Below are 27,943 nucleotides of genomic sequence, written 5' to 3' on the forward strand. Positions count from 1 at the left end.
TTTATATACCCAAAGGATTTGTGCACATGGCCATATACATACACACACACACACACACACACACACACACACACACACACACACAGAGAGAGAGAGAGAGAGAGAGAGAGAGAGAGAGAGAGAGAGACAGCGAGAGAGAGAGAGGAGCACTAAAGGGTAGGGTTGTTACATGATAAAGAATCAGATTGAACTTTCCAAGCACTTAATATTTCTTTTCTCTTTCAAAAAAAAGACCCAGTCATCGAAAGAAAACCTTGAGAGGTGTTGGACCACTACCGAATCAGAAAAGGTTACCTTTGAAACTCAGAACAACAACCTTGCTGCAGAAAATAAGTATTTAAGACTATCTCTGGAGAAGGAAGAGAAAACCCTGTCTTCATTACAGGAAGAGTTACGGCAACTAAAGGAGCAGATTAGATTGTTGGAAGATAAAGGCACAAGTACTCAGTTAGTTAGAGAGAACCAGGTTCTTAAGCGGTACTTAGAAGTGGAAAAACAGAAAACAAATAGCTTCCTTAATGAAAGGGTGACTCTCTTGGAGGAAGCAAGGGTGCTGAAAAGGGACCTGGAGAGAGAACGGCTCACAGCAATGGCTCTGCGGGCAGAACTGGAGCAGTTAGCCCCTCGCCAGGCACAGGGCCATGCAGATTCTCCTAGTGTGCAAAGGGGAGAGAAGGAAATTGTGCTCTTACAGCAGAGGCTTGCTGAGCTGGAGCAGAAGCTCAGCTTTGAGCAGCAGCGCTCTGATTTGTGGGAGAGACTGTATGTTGAGGCAAAGGATCAACATGGAAAGCAGGAGGCGGACGGGAGGAAGAGAGGAAGCAAAGGAAGCCACAGGGTGAAGAGCAAGTCCAAGGAGACATTTCTGGGGACAGTTAAGGAAACATTTGATGCTATGAAGAATTCTACCAAGGAGTTTGTAAGACATCATAAAGAAAAAATCAAGCAGGCAAAAGAAGCTGTGAAGGAAAATCTGAAAAAGTTCTCAGATTCAGTCAAATCTACTTTTCGACATTTCAAAGATACTACCAAGAATATCTTTGATGAAAAGGGAAGTAAGAGATTCAGGGCTTCAAAAGAAGAAGCAACTGAGAAGCCAAGAACAGCTTACAGTTATTCTTCATACTCAGAGCGGGAGGCACCAGACCAAAACCAGAATTGCAGAGGCCCTTCCGCACAGAGGGACAGAGGGAGAGAAAAGCCCAGTCATTCTGAAGAAATTAGACAAACTACAAATTCATATACATACAAGGCCAAGTTTGACTGCAGAGGCACCCATTCCACCAGAAAGGTTTGTTCAGGTATGTTTGAATGTGCTGGACAGGAATCCATTAGCCCTGTTAATCAAGCGGGTCCTGTTAGGATGAATGACTTTAAACAGCTGATTCACTGGTATTTACTGAATGAACTGGATACTTTTCACCACTGGAAAGAACTGGATCAGTTCATCAGTCCGTTTTTCCTGAACGGTGTCTTTAGACATGACCAGAAGCCCTTCGCCGACTTTGTTGATGATGTGAAAGGTTACCTTAAGAGCATAAAGGAGTATCAAGTAGAGGATGACAATTTGGAGAAGTTGGACGGATGTATATATAGACACTTTGGGCACGTTTTCGCCCTTCCATTCGGACCCAGGTCGGTTTACATAAAACCATGTTATTATAATAGCTTCTAACAATGATACAGTTAATGATAAAATGCATAATAGCATTTTATTTTATTTTTTAATACTTTGAGCTTCTTGGAAGGTTACTGTTTATAAGAGACAAGCTTTATTGACAATGAAATTCAGAATAAATTGAAAGACAGAGTTTTAAAATTATAACTATTGCAAACTGAAAAAAAATCCATGTCAATCACTTAGACTTGAACAAATGATTAAAAATTAAAGGGTATATAAACTTTTTTTTTTTTTTTGGTTCTTTTTTTTCGGAGCTGGGGACCGAACCCAGGGCCTTGCGCTTCCTAGGCAAGCGCTCTACCACTGAGCTAAATCCCCAACCCCTAAGGGTATATAAACTTAATTGAGCCAATCTAGCTTCTTTCAGTATAGTTTATATAATTAGGTGAAATTATTTACTTTTAATCTTTGACTTAGGAAGCTAGAAACAAAGACTTTAACGTAAAGCCCAGGTCATGTGGAGCTGCCTACCTGCAGTCACTGTCAGTTTCGTTGAGTTCAGGAGCACTCAGTGCAGCCTTACTCCTGAGAAGGGTGCTGGGTGCTCAGAGCCACACAGCCCCACAATGTTCTTCAAGACTGTGTCGTTGTCCTTCAGCCTTTCCTTCTGTAACTGTAAATGTCTGTTACTCTGAGAGTCAAGTTCCGTCTTCATAATAAATGCAATGTGCCTATAAAATAATGAGACTGGTTTCTGATGTCTTCAGTTCTTGAAGCAGATCTCTGGTGCTTTAATGAGCAGTGTTGGAGGCTGCTTTGCGGAAACGTAAACAACTCCTTGCTGTTCAAGGGCTAGATGTGCAGGGAGAGGCATGAAGGTGTAGTGGCCGCAGGTAGCCTAGAGATGGTTGGAAAATCTTCATGGTTGAAGTAACCTTGCATTGAAGCGTGCTTTGAAACTAGCTTTTGGAAGAGAAGTGAGGGTTAGTACTTGGTTAGAGGAGGGTCCTTCCTGGAATAGAAGGTCATTTGCAAAGGCATGGAGAAATGAAGACCTACTACTTTGCAGAAACAGGTGAGCTGGGGTGAACCAGGAAGGTCTCCATTTTTGTCCTGAGTTATCTTTCTTGTGAGAGGGAGAATTTCTGGAGGATCTTGTTACTGGGTGGGAGGGTCAATTGGCAAGGTATGCAGCCAACTGTGCTGGTCTGCACATGAGAAGCTGATGGGAATCTGAATGAAGTCATCGAAGGTGGTGAGGAGCAGACAAGATACATTTTAAACAACTCACAAAGTGAGACAGTTATATCTTGTGTAAGGAAAGTAGAAAGTAAGTGTTGTGGGTGTATCTGAAATGACTTCACAGTTGGCTATTGATATTACTCAGAATACCAGAAGGAAGTCCTAAGCAAGAGGAACCGGAAGCAAATTGATTTTGGAGATATCTGTTGACATTCTTGGGAGAGGATGGGTTGGTAGTAAGTCAGTCCCCACTGGAAGGTCTAGGGTAGGGGACACCAACATCTGTGCTGGTTATAGAAAAGGCTAATCAAGACGAGTGCAGAGTGACAAGAGCCCAGAGATGTCAAGACAGGTGCTTAGAGCTGAGGACTGCAGGGTGCTGGCACACAGGTCTTCATGTAAAGCAGTGGAGAAGCCTGCTGGCAGAGTGTGAAGAGAGCAGTGCCTGCTCGCTGCACTTGACGGAGGAGGGGGAGAGTTGGAGACTGTGTTGCAAGATGTGTATTCATCTCAGCTGAGGGATAAAGCCAATGGAGACGAGACTGGTTGTTCTTACTGGAGTGATAATGGAAACACCTCATTATTTTATTGTTACATTCCTGTTCCTCATCCCCTGCTAGGTCCCCCCTTCCAGCCAGTGCAGGCGTATTGACGCCTATCCTTTTTTCTTCAGTGTTGAAGTAATATCCCTCTCCCCTGGTATTATAATAGGATTTTATTTTACATTTTATCTCTGCAGTGTTCAGATAGGTTAATGGAGAAAAACATTGTTATTTTTACTTTTAGACAACTGAACTCTAACATAGATAAAAAATTTGTTTACTACTTTCAGTCGACCTGATAAAAAGCAACGTATGGTAAATATTGAAAACTCCAGGCACCGAAAACAAGAGCAGAAGCACCTTCATCCACAGCCTTGTAAAAGGGAAGGTAAATGGTATAAATACGGTCGCGCTAATGGAAGACACACGGCAAATCTCGAGATAGAACTGGGCCAGTTACCTTTTGACCCTAAGTACTGATTCGTGATTAAGTTAAGTTAGGAAGTTAAGAGATGTGGATGCTTTCTACTTCTTTTGATGTTGAAATTAGGATGAACTCCCCGTGACTGTCTTTATATTATGCAAAAGCAAAGCTTACTAACTTGCATTTTCCTGTAGCTTAGGTTTATTAAAAACAAACACTTTTTTTTTTTTTTTGCTCTGGGAAAAAAAAAACAAACAAACCAGTAGTTTTCAGGAAGCCAGGCATGAGACATTGTGTGCATGAAACAAGGCTGGGTTTGAGTAGCTGAGCTTAGAGCAAGCTTGGCTCACACAGGGCAGTCAGTGCCGTGTGTGGGTGTGCAGCAGGGCTTAAGCTGAGGTGGGACTCCGCTCTAACGTTTTCTACTCTCATGCTTTTGTCTCTTCTGTGGGTTCAAGAGCCTGTTGGCTTGTGAAGAGCTTGCTGGCTTGTCTTGTGAACTCTTGCACACCTGAATACTATGGAAGAAACAATAAACTGCACCATGAGGAAAACTAAAGGTCTCTCTCAAGTCTGGCGCCGAATTAAATGTTCCCTGAGAATGCCTCAGGACAGTGTATGGAGTGTATGGTACATCTGTCCCCAGTGGCTTCCCCTCATGTCACGAGTCACCTGCAGTTTCTCTCAGTTATGCCAACGTCTCTGCAGAAGTCCTCACAGTTCAGTTCCCTCCTGTGCTGACTCTGCTGGTTAACCTCCGCTCGTAGACATGTATGTGACTGCCAGTTCGACGCTCTGGCCAATGAGTGTGGAAGAAAGTAGCAGTCCTCTCATAGTTCCCTGAGGTGAGGAAGGCATGGATCTCCTGCAAGTAAATAAAGGCATGTTTGCCAAGTGCGATTTCAAGGAATTCTAGAGTTGCCAATTACAGTTTTTCTTTTGTGACTTTTTCCTTCTCAAAGCAAAATTTCTGGTGAAAGCAGCAACTGCGGCAGATAATCCTACTAGCGAGTTACAGAACAGGGTGATTGTACTCGGGAAAAGAGATCAATTATGGAGGATGGGGGTTGGAATCATTACGTTTTGTCAACTTTACTGGATTAAGAAACTATTAGGCCAGGCAGTTGTCATATTCCTTTCATCCCAGCACTCAAGAGGCAGAAGCAGGCACATCGCTATGAGTTTGAGGCCAGCCTTAGGGTGGGCAGAAGAGATGGCTCATTTGGTCACCTGGTTCCTGACCAAGCACGAGGCTCTGAGTTCAGATGCCTTAAGTCCTACCTAGCACTTGGGAGGCAGAGGCAGATGGAGTCTGTGAGTTCCAGAACAGCCAGGGCTACATTGTGAGACCCTGTCTCAAAAAGTAAACCCAGACATGGTGGCACATACCTGTCGCTAATAGTGGGTCATTGGAGTGTGACAGAGATCGGATTTGGGGGGCTGTGGCCAGCCATAGTTGTTATGTTTAGTGAGAGATCAGGCTCAGAGAATGAGGTGGAAAGAGACAGGAAGCCACATTGGTCGACTTGAACCTCTGGCCTTTCCACATGTATGTAAGAAACTTGGCTACACATACACATGAGGAAACAGGACAGGGAGCAATGAAGCACGTTTCCTAAGTTTGTAAGTTTTTAAGACTTGAGGGAAGACCTTCCCTGAACGTGGATGGCACGTTCCTGTGGCCCGTGGTCCAGTGTGCATAAAGAGAAGAAGAGAGCAGCCTGAACCAGGGCGTTCCCCTTTATTACATGCTGTTCCACAGGCCAGGCGGGCTCACGTCCAGCTGCAACTGGGGAGCTGTCCCCACCCAGCACCGTGCCTCCTCTGCCACATGCCACTTCTGCCATTAGAGAACTAACTCATACAGGGGATGAGAGGGGTCAGTGAAGCAGACTCTTAATGAAAACACTGAGCTGACTATTTCAAGTTGACATACCTTCTCCAGAACATTGAAGGTGACCAAGTGAGTGGGGAGTGACACATTGCTGTGAAACTCTTGTTGTAACCAGCCTAAGGGGTTTAAGTAGAACGTATCTGCTTCATCAAGATACTGAGTTTTTCCAGTCAAGTCTGGGGGACACTGGAGAAACCGCATGGACAGTGGGCAGTGAACATGGCTGTGGAAAAAAGGTCAAAAGAGTTAAACACCCCAAGTTTCTGTCCTTTCAGGCTGACCTTGACCCCAGGCAGAACTGCCTTCCTCACCTGTAGTAAGGCGTGGAGTGGCAGGGCATCATGATGAATACTGAGGCCGGAGCTGGGTCAGGGCCTCTGGGGCAGACTTTCTGAATGTGACTCATGACGTCCAGCGTGCCTCTCTGATGAACTAGGCCAGTGTAGAGTGCCAGCAGCACATTTGACAAGAGCAGGAAGCTCAGAGCTGCCTTCCTCCATGCCTTCAGGTGGGCTAGCGAGTAGCCTGCATGGAGAAGGATGGGTCAGTGAGGCACAGGCGCTCGCTTCCTGCTATCAGCAAGTGCATTTGTATAATTCCCCAGGCAGACAGAAGCAGTGGGACTGTGTGTCAAACAGGCAGTAAGCGAGTCAACTCCTGACCACTCACCACACTGCACTCAGGCAGGGTCTAGCCTTCTAGTCAAAGGCACGGTGTGGACAATAGCAGTTCATTCTTAACTTGTAGTCTAAGTCTCCGAGGGACCTGACATCCTAAGATTTCCAACGGGATTTCTGAAATTTGAATGATTCCAGGACAGTTGGAAGGACATAGTGAAACAGCTAGCCCGGACTAAGATTCATGATTTTCTTAACAGGGAGCAATACTGCTTGTTCAGTCCTACCCGGTTAGATGCCACCACCCAGTAGGCATTTTTATTTGCATGTAATGTGGAGATGGAGTTCTTATAAGCATCATTTCAAGTGCCCGCTTTGCTCCTGTTGTCTGGTCCTAAGAAGGGCTGTGCCAAGTGCCAGGGTGCTGCCTTGGCTTCCATCTCACAGAATACAAACCATTCTATGTGAACTAGCTCTTAGTATGCCTGTGGGTTTTGTGGGATTTGGAATGGGGTTTTACTGTGTAGCCCAAGCTGGCTTCAAACTCCAGCCTCTCAAGTACTGGGCTTACAGTTATGTGCTGATAAATGCACTGGTCACCTTACTGGCATGGGCTTTAGGTTCTGTCGAGTAGTTAGAACAACCAGTCTTCTCCAGCAGTGATTTACCAAGGTGGCTCACACTGTGGAGAGGGTGGGAAGCCCTGAGCTTTCACTTAGTAATTCCATCTCCTGTGCTGCACGTGGCAAGGACTTCTAAAAACAGAACACAAACCCAAGGTCTCTGGTGACACATCAGAGGCAGGTGGAGTTCTGAGTTCAAGGGCAGCCTGGTGAGTTCAGGACGGTAGGGTTATACAGAGAAGCCCTGACTTGGGGGAAAGAAAAAAAAGCAAAGGTCAAGGACCCCCCCCCCCCCCCGATTACCTTCTCTAGTATGTTCGGTCACTTAATCTCTACATTTTTAAACATTGCTGGGAAGGAAGGCTGTTAAGTCAGTTATGGTGTTTACATGAGAAAAGGAAAGGGGTAGTTTCTTTAGCTGGAGAACCAGTAGAGGAGGACAAAGGGCAAGGCTGACCTATATCTTACCCTCTGCACAGGCAGAGGTACCAGCAAGTTTAGATTGCAGTTGTCTTAAGGAAATAGGCTGTATTTTCACTGACCACAACCTCAATACTGAATCTTTCAAGAAAGATCTTGTGGCGGAATTGTGAACATCAGACACTGAAATTAACTGGAGAATATCTAGTCTGTGATCCCAGTAATCCCACCTAGTAGGGAGGTGGAGGCAAGAGGGGCGAAAGTTTGAGGCTAGCCTGGGCAACTTAGCAAGATCTTCTGGTTGAAGCAGTGGCTTCCAGGGAAGAGGACTGGGAGGGGTGCCAGCAAGTGGGGAAAGGTCTTGCCACACAAGCCTGAGTTGGATCCCTAGAATTCATCCTCCCAGGTCTCACTAAGATGGTCTGGAATTCTGGTTTCTTCAGTCTCTATCTACCTCCCAAGCGCAAGGATTACACCACACCTGCTGATGTGTTGTTTTGGAGTTTGCAATTTTTTCCTTGTCACAGGATCTTGCCACTCATGTAACCCAGGCTGTCCTTAACCAGCAGTCCTCTGGCCTCGGCTGCTGGAGTGCAGACAGGCACCACTTTCCCTGGCCTTAGAACACAGAATCTGTGTTGAAGCAGTGCATAAGTAATGTTGACAGGCGGATCGGAACTCAGAACCAGCACTCTTCAGTGGGATGCAAGGTCTCTGCTGGCTGGGAATAAACCAGTGATGTGGAATACTGGTTGGCAGTACATCAGCACCTCAGCATTGGCTATTAGGTCAGAAACCAAGGTACAGAGCACACTATGAGGAACTTAGATGCTGTTATCCAGACTTAGACTTAGAGGACATTGAGGGCATCTGGCTAGAGTCTAGAGACTGAAAAACCTTGGGTTTTAATCACCTCTTGAATCTGGCCTGGCTTTTGATTTGCCGTGACCCAAAGACTGGTGAAAGACCCTGTATATTTCAGGCCCAGGCCTCCTACCCTCCCACTCTTCTCTCGGAATCCTGAAAGTACTGCGTAAGAAGCCCCATCTGACCCATGGGCAGTGAGAAGGCTCCGGAGTGGATGTACTTCGACATACAGCTAGCCTGGCCCACACAGCCCTGCCAGTGCTCCGCCCAGTCACTGTGAGTGAGCATGGCTAAGATGTGGCTCATGAGAATTAGTGGCATTAAAAGTCACTACTACACAGCCGTGGCTGGCAGTGGCATTACATGAAACAGGTTAAAATAGGTCACAAGAATGGAATAAGGCTTAGATTTGAAGAGTTTGGGAAAGACTCAATAATTCTAAGGAGAGCTGCATAGTACAGCAAGCCTGTCATCCTATCACACTGCTGGATAAGCTTAGGCAGGGTAGTCTGGAGTTCAAGTCCAGCCTCTGACATAGTGAGAATGCTGCATGGGTGTTTCAGGCCAGCCAGACTCTGTCTTACCTCCTACCCTGGCAAAAGAGTAGACTGTCCAGTGGATCATTCTTTTATCTTCTATAATACAGAAAAATGTCATTTAGGGGCTAGGCAGAGTGGCTCACATCTGTGATCCAAGCACTTGGGTTGAGGCAAGAGGATGGCTGGCCCTTGAGTTCAGGTCTGGCCTCAGAGAGAGCTCTAAGTCAGCTCTGTCTCTATAACCAGACAACAGAAACCCATAGGTCATTAGATTACAAAAAAGAAAATACTGCAGTAATAGTTTAGGGAAGTTTTCATTGAGCCTAGTTCGAAGTAAATAGCTCCTTAGGCATCGACAGACTCTTAATGTTTTATTGCTGTTTTGAGACAGGATCTTGCTGTTGAAGCCCAGTCCACCCCGACTTGTGGTTGATCCTCCTGCCTTTTCCTCCCCTGGGCTGGGATTACAGCAGTGCTGTCAAGTCTGGCTTCACTTAGCTACTCTTTATTAACCAAAAATACTTACCACAGAACACCATGCAAAATGGTAAAACTGGATAGATAAATCTGAATTCTTTGTGGCCCAACATGCTATAATAAAAGATATTAAGACAAAACATTAATTTTACATTAGTATGAGAAATTAATGTATTTAAACTATACAATCTGTTCATTTTTCAAGTATTTGTCACTGAATTCTTTTTTATTTGTTACATGGCATTATACCATGTATCAGACTCAGGAATCAGACTCCTTTTTAAATAGAATGTGATTATGTGTTAAATAATAATGTCAGAGGGGAATTATAATGTACAGAATACACTTAGAAAAAAATTATATTACCTATTCAATTAAGTAATATGACTTAAATCTGGAATAAGAATACATTTCTTTAAAATGTTTTAAAATGTTTGCATGTGTGTTGTGGGTGGGGTGCACACACCATTGTGCACACGTGGAGATCAGAGGACCAGGACTTGTGGGTGTCAGTAGTCTCCTACCATGTGGATCCTGGTGACACTGCTTGTCCTCAGGTATGGTGGGAGGTGCCTCTGCCTGCTGAGCCATCTCACCAGTTCCTCATTTTTCTTTAATTTAAATTTTTTTTTTCAGAGCTGGGGACCGAACCCAGGGCCTTGCGCTTGCTAGGCAAGCGCTCTACCGATAAGCTAAATCCCCAACCCCCTCATTTTTATTTCACAGTCAGACGGATGTAAGAATAGGACTCAATCCTGAGCAGCACATAAGTGCTTTCATCTGACATAATTTCTACTGCTAGATCCTAAGAGAGAACTTCTCAGTAGTTTCAGAATCTCTTAGTAACATTTAAACATTCGCCCGACTGAACAAAGTCTTACCTGTACACTAGCAGTGTCCACAGCACGGCCAGCAGCAGTATGTTGAGCCTCCTAGGGGCCAGGAAGCAACCGTGAATGAAGAAGGGTAAGTGGGTCCCCAGGACAACTGGAAACCCTTGACTGAAGTACCAGTGCCATGGGTGAGAGCCATAAAATGTCCCCAAGTTCTGCAGCACGTTAAATTTCAAAAAGTTAAACTGGACCAGCGTCCACTGGCATAAGTGAAAGAGAAAAAAATTAAGTTAGTATCAAAAACTGATTAGGGCTTTATAGTATTTGACAGAATTATAACATTAAATAAGAATTTAATCCAAAAACTCAGGTAGTCTTTAGTAAGTCTGCATAATGGCATGAGTTCCTTTAATAACTTGTTTGTCTTTTCTCACCACCCCCCTTTCTTTCGTTTCCCCTCCCACTGTTTCCCAAATGCTGGGATTAAAGGTGTGGGCCACCACCGCCCTGGTTAGTAACTTGTTTTTCTAAGTATTTGATAGTGTTAATTTGTAAACTGCTAAGTTTTTAAGATTTAAGGTAAATCTCAAAAATTATGAATAATCACACATATTTTTGTTTTACATCCAATTAGAAAAGAATTTTTTAAACTGATTTTTCTTTAATTGGGTGTGTGCATGCACTTGAACACGTGCCCTCATGCCTAATTGCTCTTTGAGCTGAGAAGGGATCCTGCAGTTTTAGGCGGTTGTGAGCAGTTCCAATGTGGATGCTGGGACTCCAGCAATTAGGGGCTCCTCCTCGGTGTGGGGGTTACAGTTGTGGCCACTACACGGAGGAGCATGGGCCACCACAGCCAGATTCAATACAAAAACGCTGAAAGTCTGGCTTGAGGATGCAGAGCAGTAGTTAATGGTTAAAATAGCCTAATTTAGCTTAATCTAATTTTACTTACTTGGCCAAAAAAGATACGATCAATTATCAGAGACAAACTGAAGGTAATGAATCTGAAAAACAAAGTGGAACAATGACTCATATTTGAACCTGCTGAGCTAACTCCAGGCCACTGCCGTTGTACCAGTGCCGCTGTAAAAACGCTTGACCAGCTCAGCAGCTCTGGGTAAACCAGATGAGAAGACGCACTTAAGCAAACAACAAAACCCACTATTGTTTCTATTCTCGGATAATCTGTCAACATAGAAATATAGATACTGTTTCGCAGTTCTCGGGGCTTAAAAAGTCCTGACTGTAGTTGGCTAGGGGCCTGTGCTCCAAGTATATTACAAGAGATAAGCTGCCCTTCTCTCAGGGCTGCTGGAAGTTTCATTGGCATCATGCTTCTAGGATTGGGCTGGCTTCCTGTGTGTGCTGCAGTTCATGTCTAATGTGGGTGAATTGTCACACCGCTTTTATTCTGTTTTAGGATACTCCGTTTTTAGTTTTTTAGAACACTGGCAGCAGACAGTGTCAGTTTCCATGAGTTGTCAACTTTTCACACCCGAGAGAACCTCAGTTGAGGAATTGTCTCCACGGTTGTCTATGGCACATCTGTGTGGCATTTTCTTAGCTATTAGCTGATGAAGTAGTGCCCAGCCCACTGTGGGCGGAACCATCATTGGGCCCATAGGCCAGGCTGTGAAAGAAAGGCAGCTGAGCAGGCCAGAGGAAGCCAGGCAGGAAGCAGCATTCCTTAGAAGTTTCCTTTCTTCAGTCTATCTCTCCAGGTTCCTGCCTTGGCCTCCCTGGGTAATGGATGCAATTTGTAAGCTGTAATCAGCCCTTTCCTCCCCAAGTTGGTTTTGGTTAGTGTTTGATCACAGCAACAGAGAGGTAACAAGGAGCCACAACTGTATAATTTTGTTTTGTTTTTGTCTTTGAGATAAGGTCTCTATGTGGGCAGCCCTGGCTGTACCAGAACTCACTCTGTAGAGCAGCTGGCCTCAGACTCAGATCCACCTGCCTCTGCCTCCTGAGTGCTGCTGGGATTAAAAGTGTTGGCCACCATGCTGGACCAAATCATACAAATGTAAGTGTTCATAGTATGCACTTGTGTTAAGTAGACATATCACTAGGATAAGCAACCAATTTCGTTTTCCAAAATGGTGATCATCAGAAATCTGCAGGCTTAGAGGATGGCTATGATTTGATTAGGTAAGGAAATGAGTTAGAGTAACTACAAAGAGTAAAAACACTTGGTAAAAATCAGAACAACAGCCTGAACTATGCAGGCGGCACGGAGAAGAAGGTGTAGGGCGGCAGAATGGGCTCTGGGGTTTTGCTGTTGTTGGCCTTGGACGTTTCCCTCCGGCCTCAGCCTCTTGAGTGATAGTGTCTCATTTCTTCTGCCTTACGATTTCTTCTTGGATTTGTAGGCCATGAATATGTCTTTTCGCTTTTATATATTGACCTTTTTTTGTTTGCTAATTATCTAACTTCATTTCATTTTTATTATAAGGGGTATTTTATGTGATTTACTGTTCTTTCTCTTTTTTATTTTTATCTTTTGTTTTTAGAGACAGGATTTCTTTGTGTAATAGCTCTGGCTGGCCTGGACTCACTTTGTAGACCAGGCGGGCCTGGACCTCACCTCTGCCTCGAGTACTGGGATTAAAGGCATGTACCACCATGCCTGGCCTTGGTTTGTCTCTTGAAATGTACTGAGCCCAAGGTCTTGTGTGTGATAAACAAGCAGAGAGTCACTGAGCGCAGCTGAGCATATTTCTGGTTTGCTTTGGGACTGAGTCTTACTATGTGACCCTGGTTGGCCTGCAACTCACAGAGATCCACCTGCCTCTGCCTCCTGGTACTGTGGTTAAAGGCATATGCCACATCCTGTACGATGAACACCTTTAGATATAGTGGCAATCTGTTTTTTGGGGTTTTTTTTAGGTTTATATAGGTGTATTAGTGTTTTGTGTGTATGTATCTGCACCACACAAGTGATTGGTGCCCTCAGAGGTTTAAAAGGGTGTTGATTCCATAATAGCCAGGGCTGTGGGAGAAACCCTGTCTCAAAAAACCAACCAACCCCAACAGAAGAAGGTGTTGGATCCCCTGGGACTGAAGTTCTGGACAGTCGGAATTCTGTGTGGGTGCCAAGAACTAACCCTGGATCCTTTGCAGGAGCAACAACTGCCTGTTTTTGTTTTTTAAAAACCACTGTGGGGGCTGGGGATTTAGCTCAGTGGTAGAGCGCTTACCTAGGAAGCGCAAGGCCCTGGGTTCGGTCCCCAGCTCCGAAAAAAAGAACCAAAAAAAAAAAAAAAAAAAACCACTGTGAGTCCAGCTCCCAAACTGGATATTACTTGAAGTAGCTGGTAGGGTTTTTCATGGTTTGTTTCAAGTCACCCTATTCTTACAGTTTTCTGTTTTGTGTCCTCTCTGGACATGAGGTTTGATTGATCAATACGTTGAAGATTTGGTCCATAGCTTGCCCTTCCACTCTCTTCACAGTGAAAGGCAAAACGTCCTTAACTTTTGTTTTGTGCAGTGCTGGGGTCAGTGTGTAAGTAGTCTGTCATTGAGCCATATCTCCAGCACAAAGGTCCTTAACCACTCAAATGTATTTTCAAAAGTTTTCTGTTCTGCCTGGGGAAGCTCTGGTCATGGAAGTCGCTGTCAGCCTGGCAGAGATGCTGGTGTTTTACATTTACAGTGAGATCTATGTTTTTCTTGGAGATTTTCTTCTAACTTATGGTGGGAAGTAGGTTCAACTTTTTTTCTTTTTTAAAGATTTATTTATTTATTGTATGTGACTACACTGTTGCTGTCTCCAGATACACCAGACGAAAGCATCGGACCCCATTATAGATGGTTGTGAGCCACCATGTAGTTACTAGGAATTGATCTTAGGACCTCTGGAAGAGCAATCAGTACTTTTAACCGCTGAGCCGCCTCTCCAGCCCTCTCAGCATTTTTTTTCTAAGATAGTTCAGCATGCTGGTTCAAGGCCATTCTAGAACTTGGGAGATGGAGGGAGGGGTCTGAGTTCAAGGCCAGCCAAAGCTTTGTGGTAAAGTTGTCTCAAAAACAAGACAAAACAGGCTGGGACTTGTGGGACACAGGTTTACTGCCAGCATTCAGAAAATAGAGGCAGGTCTGCGCAATGAGACTTGTGGGGCAGGGCAGTGGACTGGGAGAAGAAGCCTGGTAAGATTGAGGTGGAGTGGAAGCCCCAGGGCCCAAAGGGACAGTAGGAGTTTCACCTGCTCCAGATACCAGGCCCCTGTCAGGTAGCCACAGCACCCACCCCCCACCTTAGAGAGTTGAGACCATCAGTCATGTAGGGTCAGCAACCCCTGAGCCCCTCCACATGCAGATGAGGCATCCAGAACACCTCAGACCAAGCCAATAGGAAGCGCCTGCTGTCAGACCCCAACCCGCCCCAAAACTGTATAGAAAGATCCTATCCAGAAGGAGTAAAGGTGAGAAGAACATAAGAACGCCTTCTCAAAGCTTCTGCTGCCAGAAAGTCCCCTGCACCTCCCTTGCTGGCCAACCGTCTGCTAGCTCGGCTCAATGCAGATAGCTCAACATCTGGAAGCAATATTGGCAACAGGGTCAGTAGCAACACCAGAGTGGCTGCAGTTGCACTTTCCCTCCCTGCTTGCACCCTTTCGCCTTGGCTTGAATGCTCCCTCAGGGGCTCGCGCATAGACCTCTGTGGTTAGCTTGCCCTGGTGAAGCATACCGAGTTAGCGACCTACTCAGTCCCACATCCGAACTGCAGATTAAACAGACCACTGACACTTGCTCAGAAGACTCAGGCTTTTCTCTCTGTCTCTCCCTGACGCCTTTCTCCCTCTCTCCCGATACCCACTCCCCTTGCTCTCATCACCTTAATCCTTTGCCTCTGCTCCTGGTTACCCACCCCTTTGATTCTTAGTTACACTCTCCAAATCTAATTTTGGACTAAACTCGTCCTGCTACAGCAGTGATGAGCCTCCTCTCTCCAGTTCCAGACCGCAGCACATGCCTAGAGCTCTCTACCTTCCCCCGCCTGCCAGCCTGAACCCAGGCCTCGATTCCAGCGGCGGTCCCAGCAACAGCCCAGCTGCCCACCGCTCCATGGTGCAGACCTAAAAACAGACCTGCTTGCCTTCTAGGCCCTTGCACCCTTTCCCCTTGGCTTGAATGCTCCCTCAGGGGCTCGCCATAGACCTCTGTGGTTAGCAGATAGCGTCTGGTGCACAGACCAGCAACTGGCGTCCATGAGGAGCCCTGGGCCCTGGGCCGTTGACGGTGCGGCTAGAAGAGACAGAGCACAGCTATGGGTGCTGTCTCACTCACTCTGGTTCTGCCTATAGGAGTGACAGCAGACCCCTCCCTCTCCACCTAGGAGAAAGGTCCCACCCTACCTGCCCCCAAAGACGATAAGATCTTGCTGAGAATTCAGAAAAACACACCTGAAACCCTTATCCCAAAAATTTTCAGTCTAACAGGAACACCTAAAACAATGTTCATCATGACTTTTAACCCAAATTTTTCATGCTTCTTTAAACTTTTATTTTCTTCCCTAGTATTGTCCTAATTTTTGTCCTAAAATTGTCCGAATTTTTTTCAATTTGTTTAAAATTTCTTTTAAGTTTCAAAAATCATATTTAATCTACTCTCACAGGTCAAACCAACTATGCTGATAACTATTATTCAATCCTAAATTAAGAACCAATTTCCTTTTGCAGACAAGCTGTTACTGCCTATCCCAGATACATAATTAACGTGTTATTTTCCTCCTCAGCCATCCAAAGCAGATAAATCCTCAACTCTTCCCTAATACAACACAGGTAACTCTCAACTTAAAGGATGCCTTCCAGGACTAAAAGCCTCAAACACCCTTGCTCTTTCTAGGACCATAACAACAGATCACAATGAACTCCCATGCAAAGTACTACAGGCTTAACACACATTACCCACCCTACGCAGGCACAGGCATCCCTCTACTGGGGCTCTGCTTCTCTACTGGTTTATCCCTCCCCACCCCCACCCCCACCAAAAAAAAAAAAAAAAGACAGCGCTGCCCAGCCTTCTCCTTGGACCTGCCTGGGGCAGTGAAGCCATCCAGACACCTCAACTGGCAGAAGACTCCCAAGACCGTCCAGTGACAGACGAACTCCCTGCCAAGGTCAAATGGCTACGGAACTTGGAGGAATTTACATGAAAGTAGGGGAAAATGATGTCTATATAGATTAAGCAAATGCTTAAAACTGATGTTAACACCCTCACAAACTGTACAATCTACTGAACAATTAATTGGTTAAAAAATCCCTTGTCTCCCTAGCCCCCACCCCTCACTACCCCTCGGGCTTAGGTTGTGTTTTATTTTGATGCTTCCGCCCATGTAAATTTCACTACAAATAACACTAGACAGCCACTCCAATGACACCTTTATTAAAACGAAAAGGAGGGGCTGTGGGACAGTCAACCATGCCAGGAAAGCTTGGTAAGGTAGAGCAGGTCTGAGACTCTGGAAACTCCGTGGTAAACACCTGGGATGGTAGGCGCCTCCCTGCTCCCTGCCAGATTCCTGGCCTGGAACACTTACCACAGAAGGAAACACGACCTGTGGTCATGTAGGCCAAGAACAGAGTTCTTCATGCTAATGAGGCACCTAGAGGCCCTGAGGGTTTAGCCAATAAGCTCCCCTTCCCAGACATTCCTCTCTGCAAAGGGTATTTAAGCTCGGGTCCACCCTTCGAAGTAGGCAGGCATCCATTTTCCACGATGAACAAAAAAAAAAACCAGTTTGGAACTGAGGACTGTCTCTATCACTGTCCTTGGGAGCATGGAGAGGGCCTTCTCCTACCTAAGCCTCCCTTCCGTAGAAGGCCTCTCTGCACTCCCAGCCTCAACCACCACCAAGCTAAGGACAATGACAACTGAGCTAAGCTGGTGCTCTCTTGCCCCCAGCCCTGGGGCCCTGGCCTCCTCAGCTCGAGGGCCTCTTCCATCACAGGCCTGGGGACCCCTTCTCCCCCATACTTTTGTTCCCGACTTCTCTGTGCAGTCCTCCAGCAGCGACTGGAGGCCCACCAAAGTCAGGGAATACAAGCTTCAGGTTTTCCCACATCTCAGACTGCATTTCCCACCCCAAGAGAGCTTCCCTAATGTGCAGTCCTCCAGCAGCGACTGGAGGCCCACCAAAGTCAGGGAATACAAGCTTCAGGTTTTCCCACATCTCAGACTGCATTTCCCACCCCAAGAGAGCTTCCCTAAAGCCCGGAACACACCCAGTAGCAGCTTGGGGTAAGTACAGTCAAACTCCCTGGCTTCGCCTCCCCAGCCTCCAAGCCCAACTGCAGGGAGGAACTCGGACCCACAAGACCCCGTCTCAAAAACAAATGAATGAACAAGTAAATAAGAAAAAGCAACATGATTTTCCACTGGTCTGTTTGTCTTTGCGATATTTCTGTCACTTTAGTCACTGTATGTCCTAATCCTTTCCCCTGAAGATCTTTAGTCTTTTGCGTTCCTTTAAAGGCCAGAATACAGGGAGCTGGCTCAATCTCTGGCACTCCCCTAGAGGCCGGGCCTCACACAGGAGTCTGAGATCCTGGTTACTCAGAAAGCTGAGGGAAATGGCAAACCTATGCACTGCCGAGCATAGGCTCAGGAGATAGTTTGAATTTTCTTCGAGATGCTGTGCTGGGCTTCATAGCTGGGTACTCACATCCTGTTTAACGGTTCCTGTTTTATGTCACCAGCTCACTGGCTTTGCTAATTTTAAATTTCTCCATGTTTTTATTTCCTATACAATAACAGTCGCATCACTTAAGTCTAAAACGATCATGAGGTCATACGAGCAGAACTATTCTAGGTCCTATACAAATACAATAGAAAATTTTAGGAAATAAAGTATGGAAATTCTAAGAAATAGACATTTTTGTTTCACTGAAGTATAATACAGTTAATCAGTGTCACGAATCTAGACATCTAAAATAGAATACTGACTGGGTCAATGAAATGGCTCAGTGGGTAGAGGTGCTTGCAGCAAAAGCCTGGTGACCTGAGTTCAATTCCTGGAACTACTGCAGAGAGAACCCCCTCCACAGACATTGTGCTCTGACCTCTACATACGCCTTTCAGCATGCACACACTAATGTGGAAAGAATAGAAAACACTAAGTTGGAACTTTCCTGAGACATTTTATACAGTAATTAGAGGAGAGATAAAGTATCCTCCTTACAGTCTTAATAAGATGTTGTAGATGGCACCACAGCCAGACTTACCCTACGGGTAAAAAATGATGCAGCGTCAGGTGGAGCTTTCTCTGTTCTTGGTAGAGATGTCTGAAGAGTAACGGCACCCACGGGATAAGTGCTGTGGGGCGGACCACACAAGTAAGTGCCACCAGGAGGGAGTACTTGACACTAGGAGCAAGGAAAGCTTGTTACAGGGACACTGGGAGACTGAGATTGAAGTCAGCCGGCTATTTTCACTGTGAGACAATAAGAAGACAGTGCAGATGTTTAAGGGAATGGCATAAAAAAAAAGGGGGGGGGAATGGCATTATTTATGCAGTGATGTGACCTTGTGAAGTGGAGAGGTAGCCTGACAGAAGAGTATGCAGGGCCCTGGGTCCTGCACCACTCACGAGGAAGGTATTACTTTTTTTTTTCAAAATTAAGTAAATTATACTTATTTGAAAGATGCACATGCATACACACATGCACACATAAGGTTGTGTGTAAACACGTGTGAGGGTCCAGAGACTGAGGCAGGTGGATCATGAGTTCAAGGTGAGGTTCAGCAGTTTAGTGGGTCTCCCAAGCGCTGGGATTATAGCCATGCCCGAGCTGTCTGTCACATAGCCCGGGCTGACTTCAAAGTTGCTATAGAGAAGAGGCTGGATTTCAACTTCTGATCCTCCTGTCTCTGCTTCCCGTGTTGGCATTACAAAAGTATGCGGCTACTGTGCCCACATGGGGTCATGACTTTTTAACAGACCTACCCAGAGTTTCTCAAACTGAATGTTACATGCAGAGAAAGTTGAGCAATGGGTGGTGAGACCACAAGTGCCCAAGGCCTGGCTAGGTCTCATGGTGATAAAGGAGTTAGAGACCCTAGGCTACAAAGCACAATAAAACAGCCTGTTCCCCAAACTGCCTTGGAGTCTACATCCCCTAATTATCTTACATGACTGAAGTATTCTAATTCTCTCCCAGGCTCAGGAGAGCACACTGAGAAGCCCATTTCCTGTCTCTTTACTTTCCCCCTTGCGTATCCCCCATCATAGGAACCCAAGTCTAATGCAGAAATAATGTTAGTCCTTTAACCACAGCACTGGGGAGGCAGACACAGGCTTCTTCTCTGTAAGTTTGCAGCCAGCTTGGTTCCAGAACCAGAAAGAACAACCAGGACTACACCGTGAGGCCGTCTTACAAAACAAAACAGGAAAATTATTTTATCTAAAGATTTTTGTTCAGGAAGAGGGAGTGTACTCTGGCTTGTTGGTGCGCTTCGCAAGCCTCTCTTTCTCCCATCCAGCACAATCCTTTTTCTGTTTTTGAGGCAGGCTCTCTATGTGCCCCTGACTGTCCTGGAACTACCTCTTAGACGAGGCTCAAACTCGGAGATATGTGCCTCCTGAGTGCTGGGACTAAAGGTTGAGCCAGCATACCCAGCTTCCAGTACATTGTTCTGAAATCCCATTTGACTCTCATGATTTTCTGTGTGGAGAAGGGCCTGGTCCCGTCCCAGCCTCACCCTTGCTCCCACCTCTCTCCACTCACTTGCTCCCCAACACCCGCAGCTCTCTCCTCTCCATGCTTCTGCTCAGTCCTCCTTGATGCTTGGTCTAGGTTTTGCTTTATTGCCATTCTGATCTGCTTAACCGGGCTGGAGAGATGGCTCAGCGGTTAAGAGCACTGACTGCTCTTCCAGAGGTCCTGAGTTCAATTCCCAGCAACCACAGGGTGGCTCGCAACCATCTGTATGCAATGGGGTCCGATGCCTGGTGTGTCTGAAGATAGCTACAGTGTACTCATAAATAAAATAAATCTTAAGAAAAAAAAAGACAAAACTAATCTGCTCAACCTGTTCACCCATGCTGGTTAGCAGACCTGCAGGAACTCTCTTAAGCCTTCCTTGCTTCTGATTGCTTTAGGGAACCAGAAGGCAGTCACAGTATGAGTGAGGATTATTTATTCTCCTGGCCAACTCCTTGCCACTGCTAAAGGATAGCCAGGCCAGTCTCCCAGGGGACCTTCAAGGAGAGCTTTACAAGGATTCGGGTACTTTCTTCTAGTCTTTGGAGCCCACTGTTAAGAGACTGCTACTTCAGTAAGTACTACAGGATTTCTTAAGCATTTCTACACTTTGTAACCATCCCTTTTATTAGATTCACCACGCAGGGTGACTGTTTCTGGTTTCCTGTTATACTTATTGAAAGACCTTTGTTTCTTCTAAGTCCCATGTTTACTGGACGTGACACATTGACACTTAGGGTTTTCCAAAGCACTTCTTAGACTTTTGTCCTCATTTATTAACAGTAATGGCTGTCTTACCTGTTCTTGGACCTCGAGCCTTCCAGAGGATAGTAGAAAAGGGCAACGGCAGTGAGGGCAGTCTCCATGGTGTTTGTGAGGGTTCGGGTACAGCAGTACCACGTGAACCAGGAACACAGCTGGCAGAAAAACTAACAAGTCGGCAGTCAGTATGGCTGCAGCGGGAGGCTAAGTGTTCGACCAGCCCAGATGCTGTAGCCATGGCCAAACACTGTTCTTAGCCCGTGCCACCCTTGAGCCAGTGCCAGGTTTGTATTTGTTATGCTAAGCCGGTAGTGCTCTCAGGGCTTTTTGATGGCTTGCACTTGACTGACTCTTACTTCTTGCTAATGAAATACCCGAAACATGGACAGTAAGAGTGGAGTTTATAGAACATTGAAAGTTCTGACTAGATCATGCAGGCAGTGCCCACCTCATACCTTACAGTGGCCTGGAATCAGCTATCCTGAGCATCTACTGACCTTGTTTTGGAAATGCTGCCCTACTTCTTCTTTCTCCTTGTCATCGTCGTCATATATGTATATAAAGTCGGTAGTGCTTTCAGGAGCATCTCTCTCTCTCTCTCTCTCTCTCTCTCTCTCTATATATATATATATATATATATATATATATATATATATATATGAATGACCTGGACGTTGCTAGTCTTGAGCTAGTCAGTGTCTGTTTCCCATTATTCCATTACATTATTTCTTTTTCCTTTTTCCTTTTTTTTTTTTTTTTTTTGGCAAGGCTTCACACACGTTATAGCCTTTGCCCTGGCTCCCATATATTTTGGTGAAAAATTAAGAGAAGACATGATGTGTCAGTAGGCCTTTGGTTTCAGGTTGGAAACGAACTAATAATCATTTTTCCTGAAGAACAAAAGTATCAGATGTCTACAAAGCCACATCTTGAAGGATCTCCTTGTTAAAACAGCAGGTGGCTTCCTGTTCTCCTACAAGGCCTTTTTAAAAGGTTCCGATACACATGACAGAAAAGATTTTTTTCCTTAAGGAGAACTCGGAGGGAAGATCTCAAAAGTGGTCTGGGATATTTGCTACCATTTCATGTGCACCTTTGGCAATGTATATAAAACATAAAAACAAAACAAAACAGTCGCTATGGAGCTGACTGTGTATCTGAATCAACTAGCTAAACTAATTTTCTTTTTACAATGTAAAAAGCAAAACACTGATGTGCTAAGAGCACTTACTGCTCTGTGTGAGGATGGGAGTTCGGGTCCCAGCACCCAGGAGGGGGCTCATGGACACCTGTAACTTCAGCTGCAGGATCCCACGCTGGCCTCCACTGGCACCACATACAGACTCAAAATACAGAAGATAAAACACATCTTAAAACGTAAATGATAGGGGCCGGGGATTTAGTTCAGTGGTAGAGAGCTTGCCTAGCAAGCGCAAGGCCCTGGGTTCAGTCCCCAGCTCTGGGTAAAAAAAAAAAAAAAAGTAAATGAATACATGTCTGCACGAATAGGCCCTTTCTCCATATTCCAGAAATGTGTTGGTGAATGAGAAGTTTGGAATTTAGAATGTATTTCCTGATAGGAACGATAAAATCAGTACATTTGTAAATGGTTTGTGTGGACGCAGTCAGGTAAAGAAACAGTGGTTCAGTGCAATCCAGTCAGCCACTGGGGTGTTGCTTGACTTGGAATAAGCCAGTGGGGCACACCTTTAACCCCAGCGCTCAGGAGACAGAGGCAAATGGATCTCTTGGGAGTTTGAGGCCTGCCTGGTCTTTATAGTGAGTTCCAGGACAGTTAGAGCTTATGTAGAGAGACACTGTCTCAAAAAACAGAAAAACAACAAAAAACCTAAACAAACCCCCAACAACAACAAGAACTAAGCCTCTGTTGAGGTGCTTTTCCAGGTGATGCTCTATGGCACATGCCCAGTTCCTCCCAGCACTCCATCTAGTGCTGTGCTTCAGTGCAAAGGGATTTTTCAGGAGAGCCTCAGGACGGGTGAGGGTGGGTGGGTGGGCAGGCTGTAAAAGCAGCTTCCAGGGGTTGGGGATTTAGCTCAGTGGTAGAGTGCCTGGGGGGAGGGGGTTTGGGGGGGGGGCTTCCAGAGTGCCCAATGACTAAGGAAAGAGATGAGGACCCTGTCAGTTTAGAGGCCCAAGGTCTTCCATAGCTGGCTCCTGGGATTCAGCCTGTCCCACTTGAGGCTCAGAGGAGATGGCATACATCATTCAGACTTTAATATTTCTAATTAAGGAAGACTTTCCAGGAAGTTCTGTGGATCGGCTGTTTAGGAAGCATTTACCCCACTCATGCTCTATATCACACTGTGTCTGAAGTGTTTGGACTTACCACCCATCGTGCCACTTCCTGGTTTTCCAGCTGCTTCGTGAGGGAGTAAAGCCTTAGGTCTGCTACAGCAGACAGAAGAGCTTGGCCAAGTCTGGGAATCCAGATCTTCATTGGTTAAAAAGAAAATGGGTTGTCAAGCACATCTTCCTGGTTCATACTGAATTGCCATGAAGATAAAAAACCTAACCAGTAAAGAAAACCACCTTTCCATCTCCATCCATTGCTGTGTGCTTAGCTTGCTGTCCTGCCCTCCCTCCCTCCCAGCTGTCTTTTGGGAAGGCTTTGCTCTGTAGCCTACCTGGTGGCTTTGTCTTTGTTTTTCCTGCCTCAGCACCAAGTGTTGGGGTTTACAGGTGTGAAGCACCAGACCCCATTTACCCACTTTTATATTTATGAATATCTTACAACACTAATTATTCACTTTTTTAAAAAAATTCTGAAGCTGGGCAGTGGTAGCACGTGTCTTTTTTTTTTTTTAAGATTTATTTATTGCATATAATTATACTGTAGTAGTCTTCTGACACACCAGAAAAGGGCATCTGACCTCATTACAACCATGTGGTTGCTGGGATTTGAACTCAGGACCTCTGGAAGAGCAGAGCTCTTAACCACTGTACTATCTCTCCAGCCTCACCCTTTATAATAGTAGGGGTTGAACCTATGTTTCAGAAGCATATTTATTTTCGTGAGCATACAATAGCTTTTCTTTTTAAGTGAAGCATTTACAGTACTATATGCTGGGTGTCATAGCAGGTACTATCTGTATCAGCTCACTCCTTACAGGCATTGTTTAATACATGAAGAGATCAAGGCACAGAGAGGTTAGGTGATGTTCCCAAGGCTACAGAGCTTGTTAACATTAATGCCTGGATTCAGACCGATGCTAGATTCCATAGCATGTGCTCTTAACAACAAAAATGTAAGAATCCAGGGCTGGAGAGAGGACTGTGGTTAAGAGTGCTTGCTGCTCTTCCAGAGGTCCCAGGTTTATAAAGTCCTCAGCACCCAGGTTAGGCAGCTCACATGGAACCTTTCCTCTGGCCACCAGCACCAACATGTCTGTGTGTGCATGTGTGGCACATATGTATGAAAACTGTTGTTTTTTCAAGATGGCCTTAGACACCCAAAAGAGAAGTCATGACCCTGTGTAGAAAGAACCTGATCCCAAGCCTCGCTTTTCTAGGCTCCATGCAGTGCCTCAGAATCAGACTGGCTTTGGAATACTGGGTTTTCTCTGACTGAAAAGTAACAGTCCAGCTTCCTGGGGATGACAGCCTAACAGACCTCGAGGGCTGGGTGTGCCTCACTGGAACCAGTTGGCAACTCCAGGAACTTGGGTTTGGTTCCCTCCTGTCCCTCTCCCAGAGGATCCTAAAACAAGACAGTGAGACTTGAAAGACCATTCTCAGGTCCTGTGCACAGCCTCGCCTGAATTGCCGCTGGTAATCCGTAATCCAGAAACTAAGTCTTACTGCACAGTGATGACACATGCCATTCAGTTTTTTTTTGTCACAGTTCCTCACCAAATCTAAGGAACAAACTCTATGTAAAATAGTTATTGTGCTGTCTTTAAACTGAGTTCTGATAGACTTTCTCATACACTTTAACTTTTGTGTGCTTATGTCGGTGTGCACGAGGATGTCAGAGGGTGCTTCTGTCTTTCCCTGTCATTTGTTCCCTTTGAGGCAGGGGACTGACCTGTCTGGGGGACTGAGTTTTTGCAGGGTGTAGCACAACCAGGGATAATCTTGTCTCTACCTCCTGAGAGCTAGGGTCAAAGGTGATTGCAGGGATAAAGCCAGCTTGATTCATGGGTTCTGGGACCTAACTCTGGTCTTCATAATTGTGGAGCAAAGGCTCTTAACCTTGGGCCATCTTTCCAGCCCCCCCTTTTTATTTAAAAATTTACTTTACTTTTTTTTTTTAATATATTGAGGAATTCTACATCACAGTGTCTTTGGAACGTTGGGCTTTCCAGATAAGGCTGGACTTTAGCAACAATAGACTTTTAAAAACAAGTTTTGTGGTACTAAGGAAGTCATTCAGTTATTACCAAGTAACTTCGGAAAAAGGAATAAATCTGGATTTAACAACAATTTTGGTCATTTTAATTTAAACTTACCAGTAATTGAACACTGTCTTTCCCCAGAAGATGCAGAATCTTGTAAATGCTTGCAAAGATTAGGGGATAAGTGTAACCTCTCAGTCTCTCTGTCCATTCCCAGGTCAAATAGCCATAATTATTAATATTAAGGATTAAATGTCAAATAGTATTGTAGCAAATTTATTTAGACTTCAATATATAAAACAATACTTTATTCCTTGACAATGAAGTTTCTTTGTTTATTGAGACAGGGTTCATCCATGTAGCTGTGACTATCCTGTAACTTGCTTTTTAGATCAGTCTGGCCTCAAACTCAGAGATCCACCTGTCTTAGCCCCTCGAGTGCTGGGATTAAAGGTGTGTGCTACCATCACCCAGATTTTGTTATAATTTATTTTTATTTTATGTGCATTAGTGTTTTATCTGCATGTATGCTTATGTGAAGTCAGATCTTGGAGTTACATGTTGTGAGCTATCATGTGGTTGCTGAGAATCGAACCCCAGTCCTTGGGATAAAGCAGTCAGTGCTCTTAACCACTGAGCTATCTCTGCAGTGCCAAGACAGAGCTTTTTATTGCCTGTTTGGCTAACTGAAGTCTTTATTTCCTCAAGTTAGTAGAAATGTGTTTCTCATTTAATATATAACTATATAATATAGCTACATAACTGTAATATACGTAAAACAGTGTATATGGGTGTGGCTGTGCATGATACATATGTTGATACAAGGGTAAATGTCAGAGGGCCACTCTATAGAATTGGCTCTCTTTTCATTTAAAAAATTTTATGTGTATGTGTGTGCACATGTATGTTCTGCACAACATGCGTATGCTGATGCACATGGAGGCCACAAGAGGGCATCAAATGCCCTAGAAGCAGGATGGTTATAAGCCTCAATGTGGGTGCTGGGAATTGAACTTTGGTCCTCTGGAAGAGCCTGGTCCTCAGTGGTTAAGAGCAGCTCTAGTCACTGAGAAATCTTCCCAGCCCCTCTATCCACTCTTATGTGAGTCTTAGGGACAGGACTAAGGTAGCCAAGTTCACATGCTTTTACTAGCTGAGCCATCCCAGGGACCTGGCTTTGTTTTGAAACAGACTAGGCTAAGCTATCCTTGAACTTACAATCCTGCTGCTTCAGCCTCCCAAATGTTGGGAAGGATTGAGTTTTTTACTTTATCTATATCATTTGACTATAAGTCATTGTAGGGGGCTGGAGAGATGGCTCAGCGGTTAAGAGCACCCGACTGCTCTTCCAGAGGTCATGAGTTCAATTCCCAGCAACCACATGGTGGCTCACAACCATCTGTAAAGAGATCTGGTGTATCTGAAGACAGCTACAGTGTACTTATATATAATAAATAAATCTTAAAAAAAAAAAGAAAACGTTAATATTAAAAAAAATAAGTCATTGTAGGTATATACACTAAAGGCAGTGTCAAGTTTTGGGGTTTTTGTTGTTGTTGTATTGTTTTTGTTGGTGTTTTGTTTGTTGGTTTTTGAGACAAGTTTCTATGTGTAGCCCTGGCTGTCCTAGAACTCACTCTGTAGACTATGCTGGCCTTGAACTCAGAGATCTGCCTGTCTGCTAAGATTAAAGGTGTATGACACCATGCCTACCTATGTTTTCTTGTGTGTGTGTGTGTGTGTGTGTGTGTGTGTGTGTGTGTGTCTTTGCTTTGTCAAGTCTGTGTCAAAGGAAGACATACAATAAATATCAGTACACAACAACAGCATACTTGGTTGAGCTGAAACTCTTTCAAAGAAATATTGAAAACACATAATCATGAACTGAGCTCCTAGGATGAATACACACTCAGGGTGGAAAGAAACCATAAAGGATATCCGAAAACCATGTGGTGTGCAACTTCCAGAGACTGCCAGTATTCATCAGGAACAAAACTTGTCTGGACTAAGAAGCAGTTAAATATTCGCAGAGCAATGGTAAACAAGACCAGGTAAGTGTTTTCTCCAAGAAGATCTGAAAAGCAAATCAAAGCAGTAAGTGTGGCATAAAGTGAGACTGCTTCCCCTACAATTCCATACATGTGATGCCCTGGCTCTGACTCCAGCGCTGTTAAGACCTTCCAAAGAGGTCCACAAAGGTCATCTTGCTAATTGATTACTGAGCCAGCTTCAGAGTTAGCTCAGGGGTGGGACTCTTTGCCTAGCCTGCTTGAGGCTCTTGAGTGTAGTCCCTAGCACTAACACTTCCCACCACCGTGAAAATAGATACAAATACACACACACACACACACACACACACACACACACACACACACACACACACACAATCTGTTAACCACTGCTTTGTCTGAACCTCTGTTTTACATGTGAGGAGACTAAGGCTCAGAAACTGCTTTGCCCAACACAAAAATGCTGTTACTGATGATCAACGCTCTCCAAAGTTTGCTTTTCCCAGTGTACAGGCAGCTTGGATGCTGAATGCAGAGTATTTTCTTCTTTAGTTGCCAACAGTAATGGGGGGGGAGGGTTTATGTTAAAATCTATGTATGCTAGGTGCGGCAGGAGGATTGAGGCAAGTCCAAGCACAGTTTGCACAACACAGCGATGATACTGTCCAGCGAGCCTGAGCTCTTTTCCACCATTCTGTGTAGTCCCAGGTGCCAGGTGCCTTGTGCTCTGCGGTGAGCTCCGCACTCACCACGGCGCCGAGAGCGCTTCTCCTGAGCGATCACATACTGCGTGGACTTCCTCTTCCGCAGCTTCATCTCTCCAGAGCTGCTGTGGAGATTGCGGAAGGCCGTGCTGTGATCGCGGGTCTCGGGCTCCATCCTCCCCTGGCTACCTGCAGCCCACGGTGCCCGCCCCTCACTTTCTTGTAGGTGGACACATGCCACTAAGATTGGGCCCCGCGAGCCGCCGTCGCTTCGCTGCTCCGGCACACCCTCAGCCAGGAAGTGCTA

General features: G+C 45.2%; 2 protein-coding genes across 28 annotated transcripts in view; one reads left to right on the forward strand and one right to left on the reverse strand.

The window, feature by feature from the left end:
* Positions 1–4,737, forward strand: part of Ccpg1 (cell cycle progression 1) — a 32,411-nt gene extending 27,674 nt beyond the window's left edge. For 8 of the 26 annotated variants that reach the window (XM_087562825.1, XM_087562827.1, XM_087562830.1 and 5 more), the window contains 2 exons: positions 233–1,635; positions 3,696–4,383. In XM_087562825.1, coding sequence (XP_087418951.1) covers positions 233–1,635; positions 3,696–3,885 — 1,593 coding nt within the window. In that variant the 3' untranslated portion in view covers positions 3,886–4,383. 26 annotated transcript variants of the gene reach the window in all.
* Pigb (phosphatidylinositol glycan anchor biosynthesis, class B) lies at positions 1,750–27,920 on the reverse strand. 2 transcript variants are annotated; one of them, XM_087562207.1, is made up of 12 exons: positions 27,682–27,878; positions 26,865–26,997; positions 25,038–25,158; positions 22,916–23,020; positions 20,602–20,732; positions 18,325–18,465; positions 11,055–11,106; positions 10,148–10,359; positions 9,316–9,380; positions 6,035–6,248; positions 5,766–5,946; positions 1,750–4,694 (listed from the first exon to the last, which is right to left on the reverse strand). In XM_087562207.1, exons 1-12 carry the CDS (start codon positions 27,809–27,811, stop codon positions 4,551–4,553), a joined length of 1,629 nt encoding a protein of 542 aa, XP_087418333.1. In that variant the 5' UTR covers positions 27,812–27,878; the 3' UTR covers positions 1,750–4,550.
* Between the last annotated feature and the right edge of the window lie 23 nt (positions 27,921–27,943).

The sequence above is a fragment of the Rattus norvegicus genome, chromosome 8 (genome assembly GCF_021556685.1).
Source record: "Rattus norvegicus strain SHRSP/BbbUtx chromosome 8, alternate assembly SHRSP_T2T, whole genome shotgun sequence".
Lineage (NCBI taxonomy): Eukaryota > Metazoa > Chordata > Mammalia > Rodentia > Muridae > Rattus > Rattus norvegicus.

Coding starts and splice junctions, on each gene's coding strand:
- Pigb (XM_087562207.1), bottom strand. CDS start 27,811: ATGGAGCCCGAGACCCGCGATCACAGCACGGCCTTCCGCAATCTCCAC. Junction 26,998..27,681: donor GAAGCGCTCTCGGCGCCGTG/GTGAGTGCGGAG, acceptor TTTGCTTTTCAG/ATCTTCTTGGAGAAAACACT. Junction 6,249..9,315: donor ATTTTGCATGGTGTTCTGTG/GTAAGTATTTTT, acceptor TTCTCCATGCAG/GCTACTCGCTAGCCCACCTG.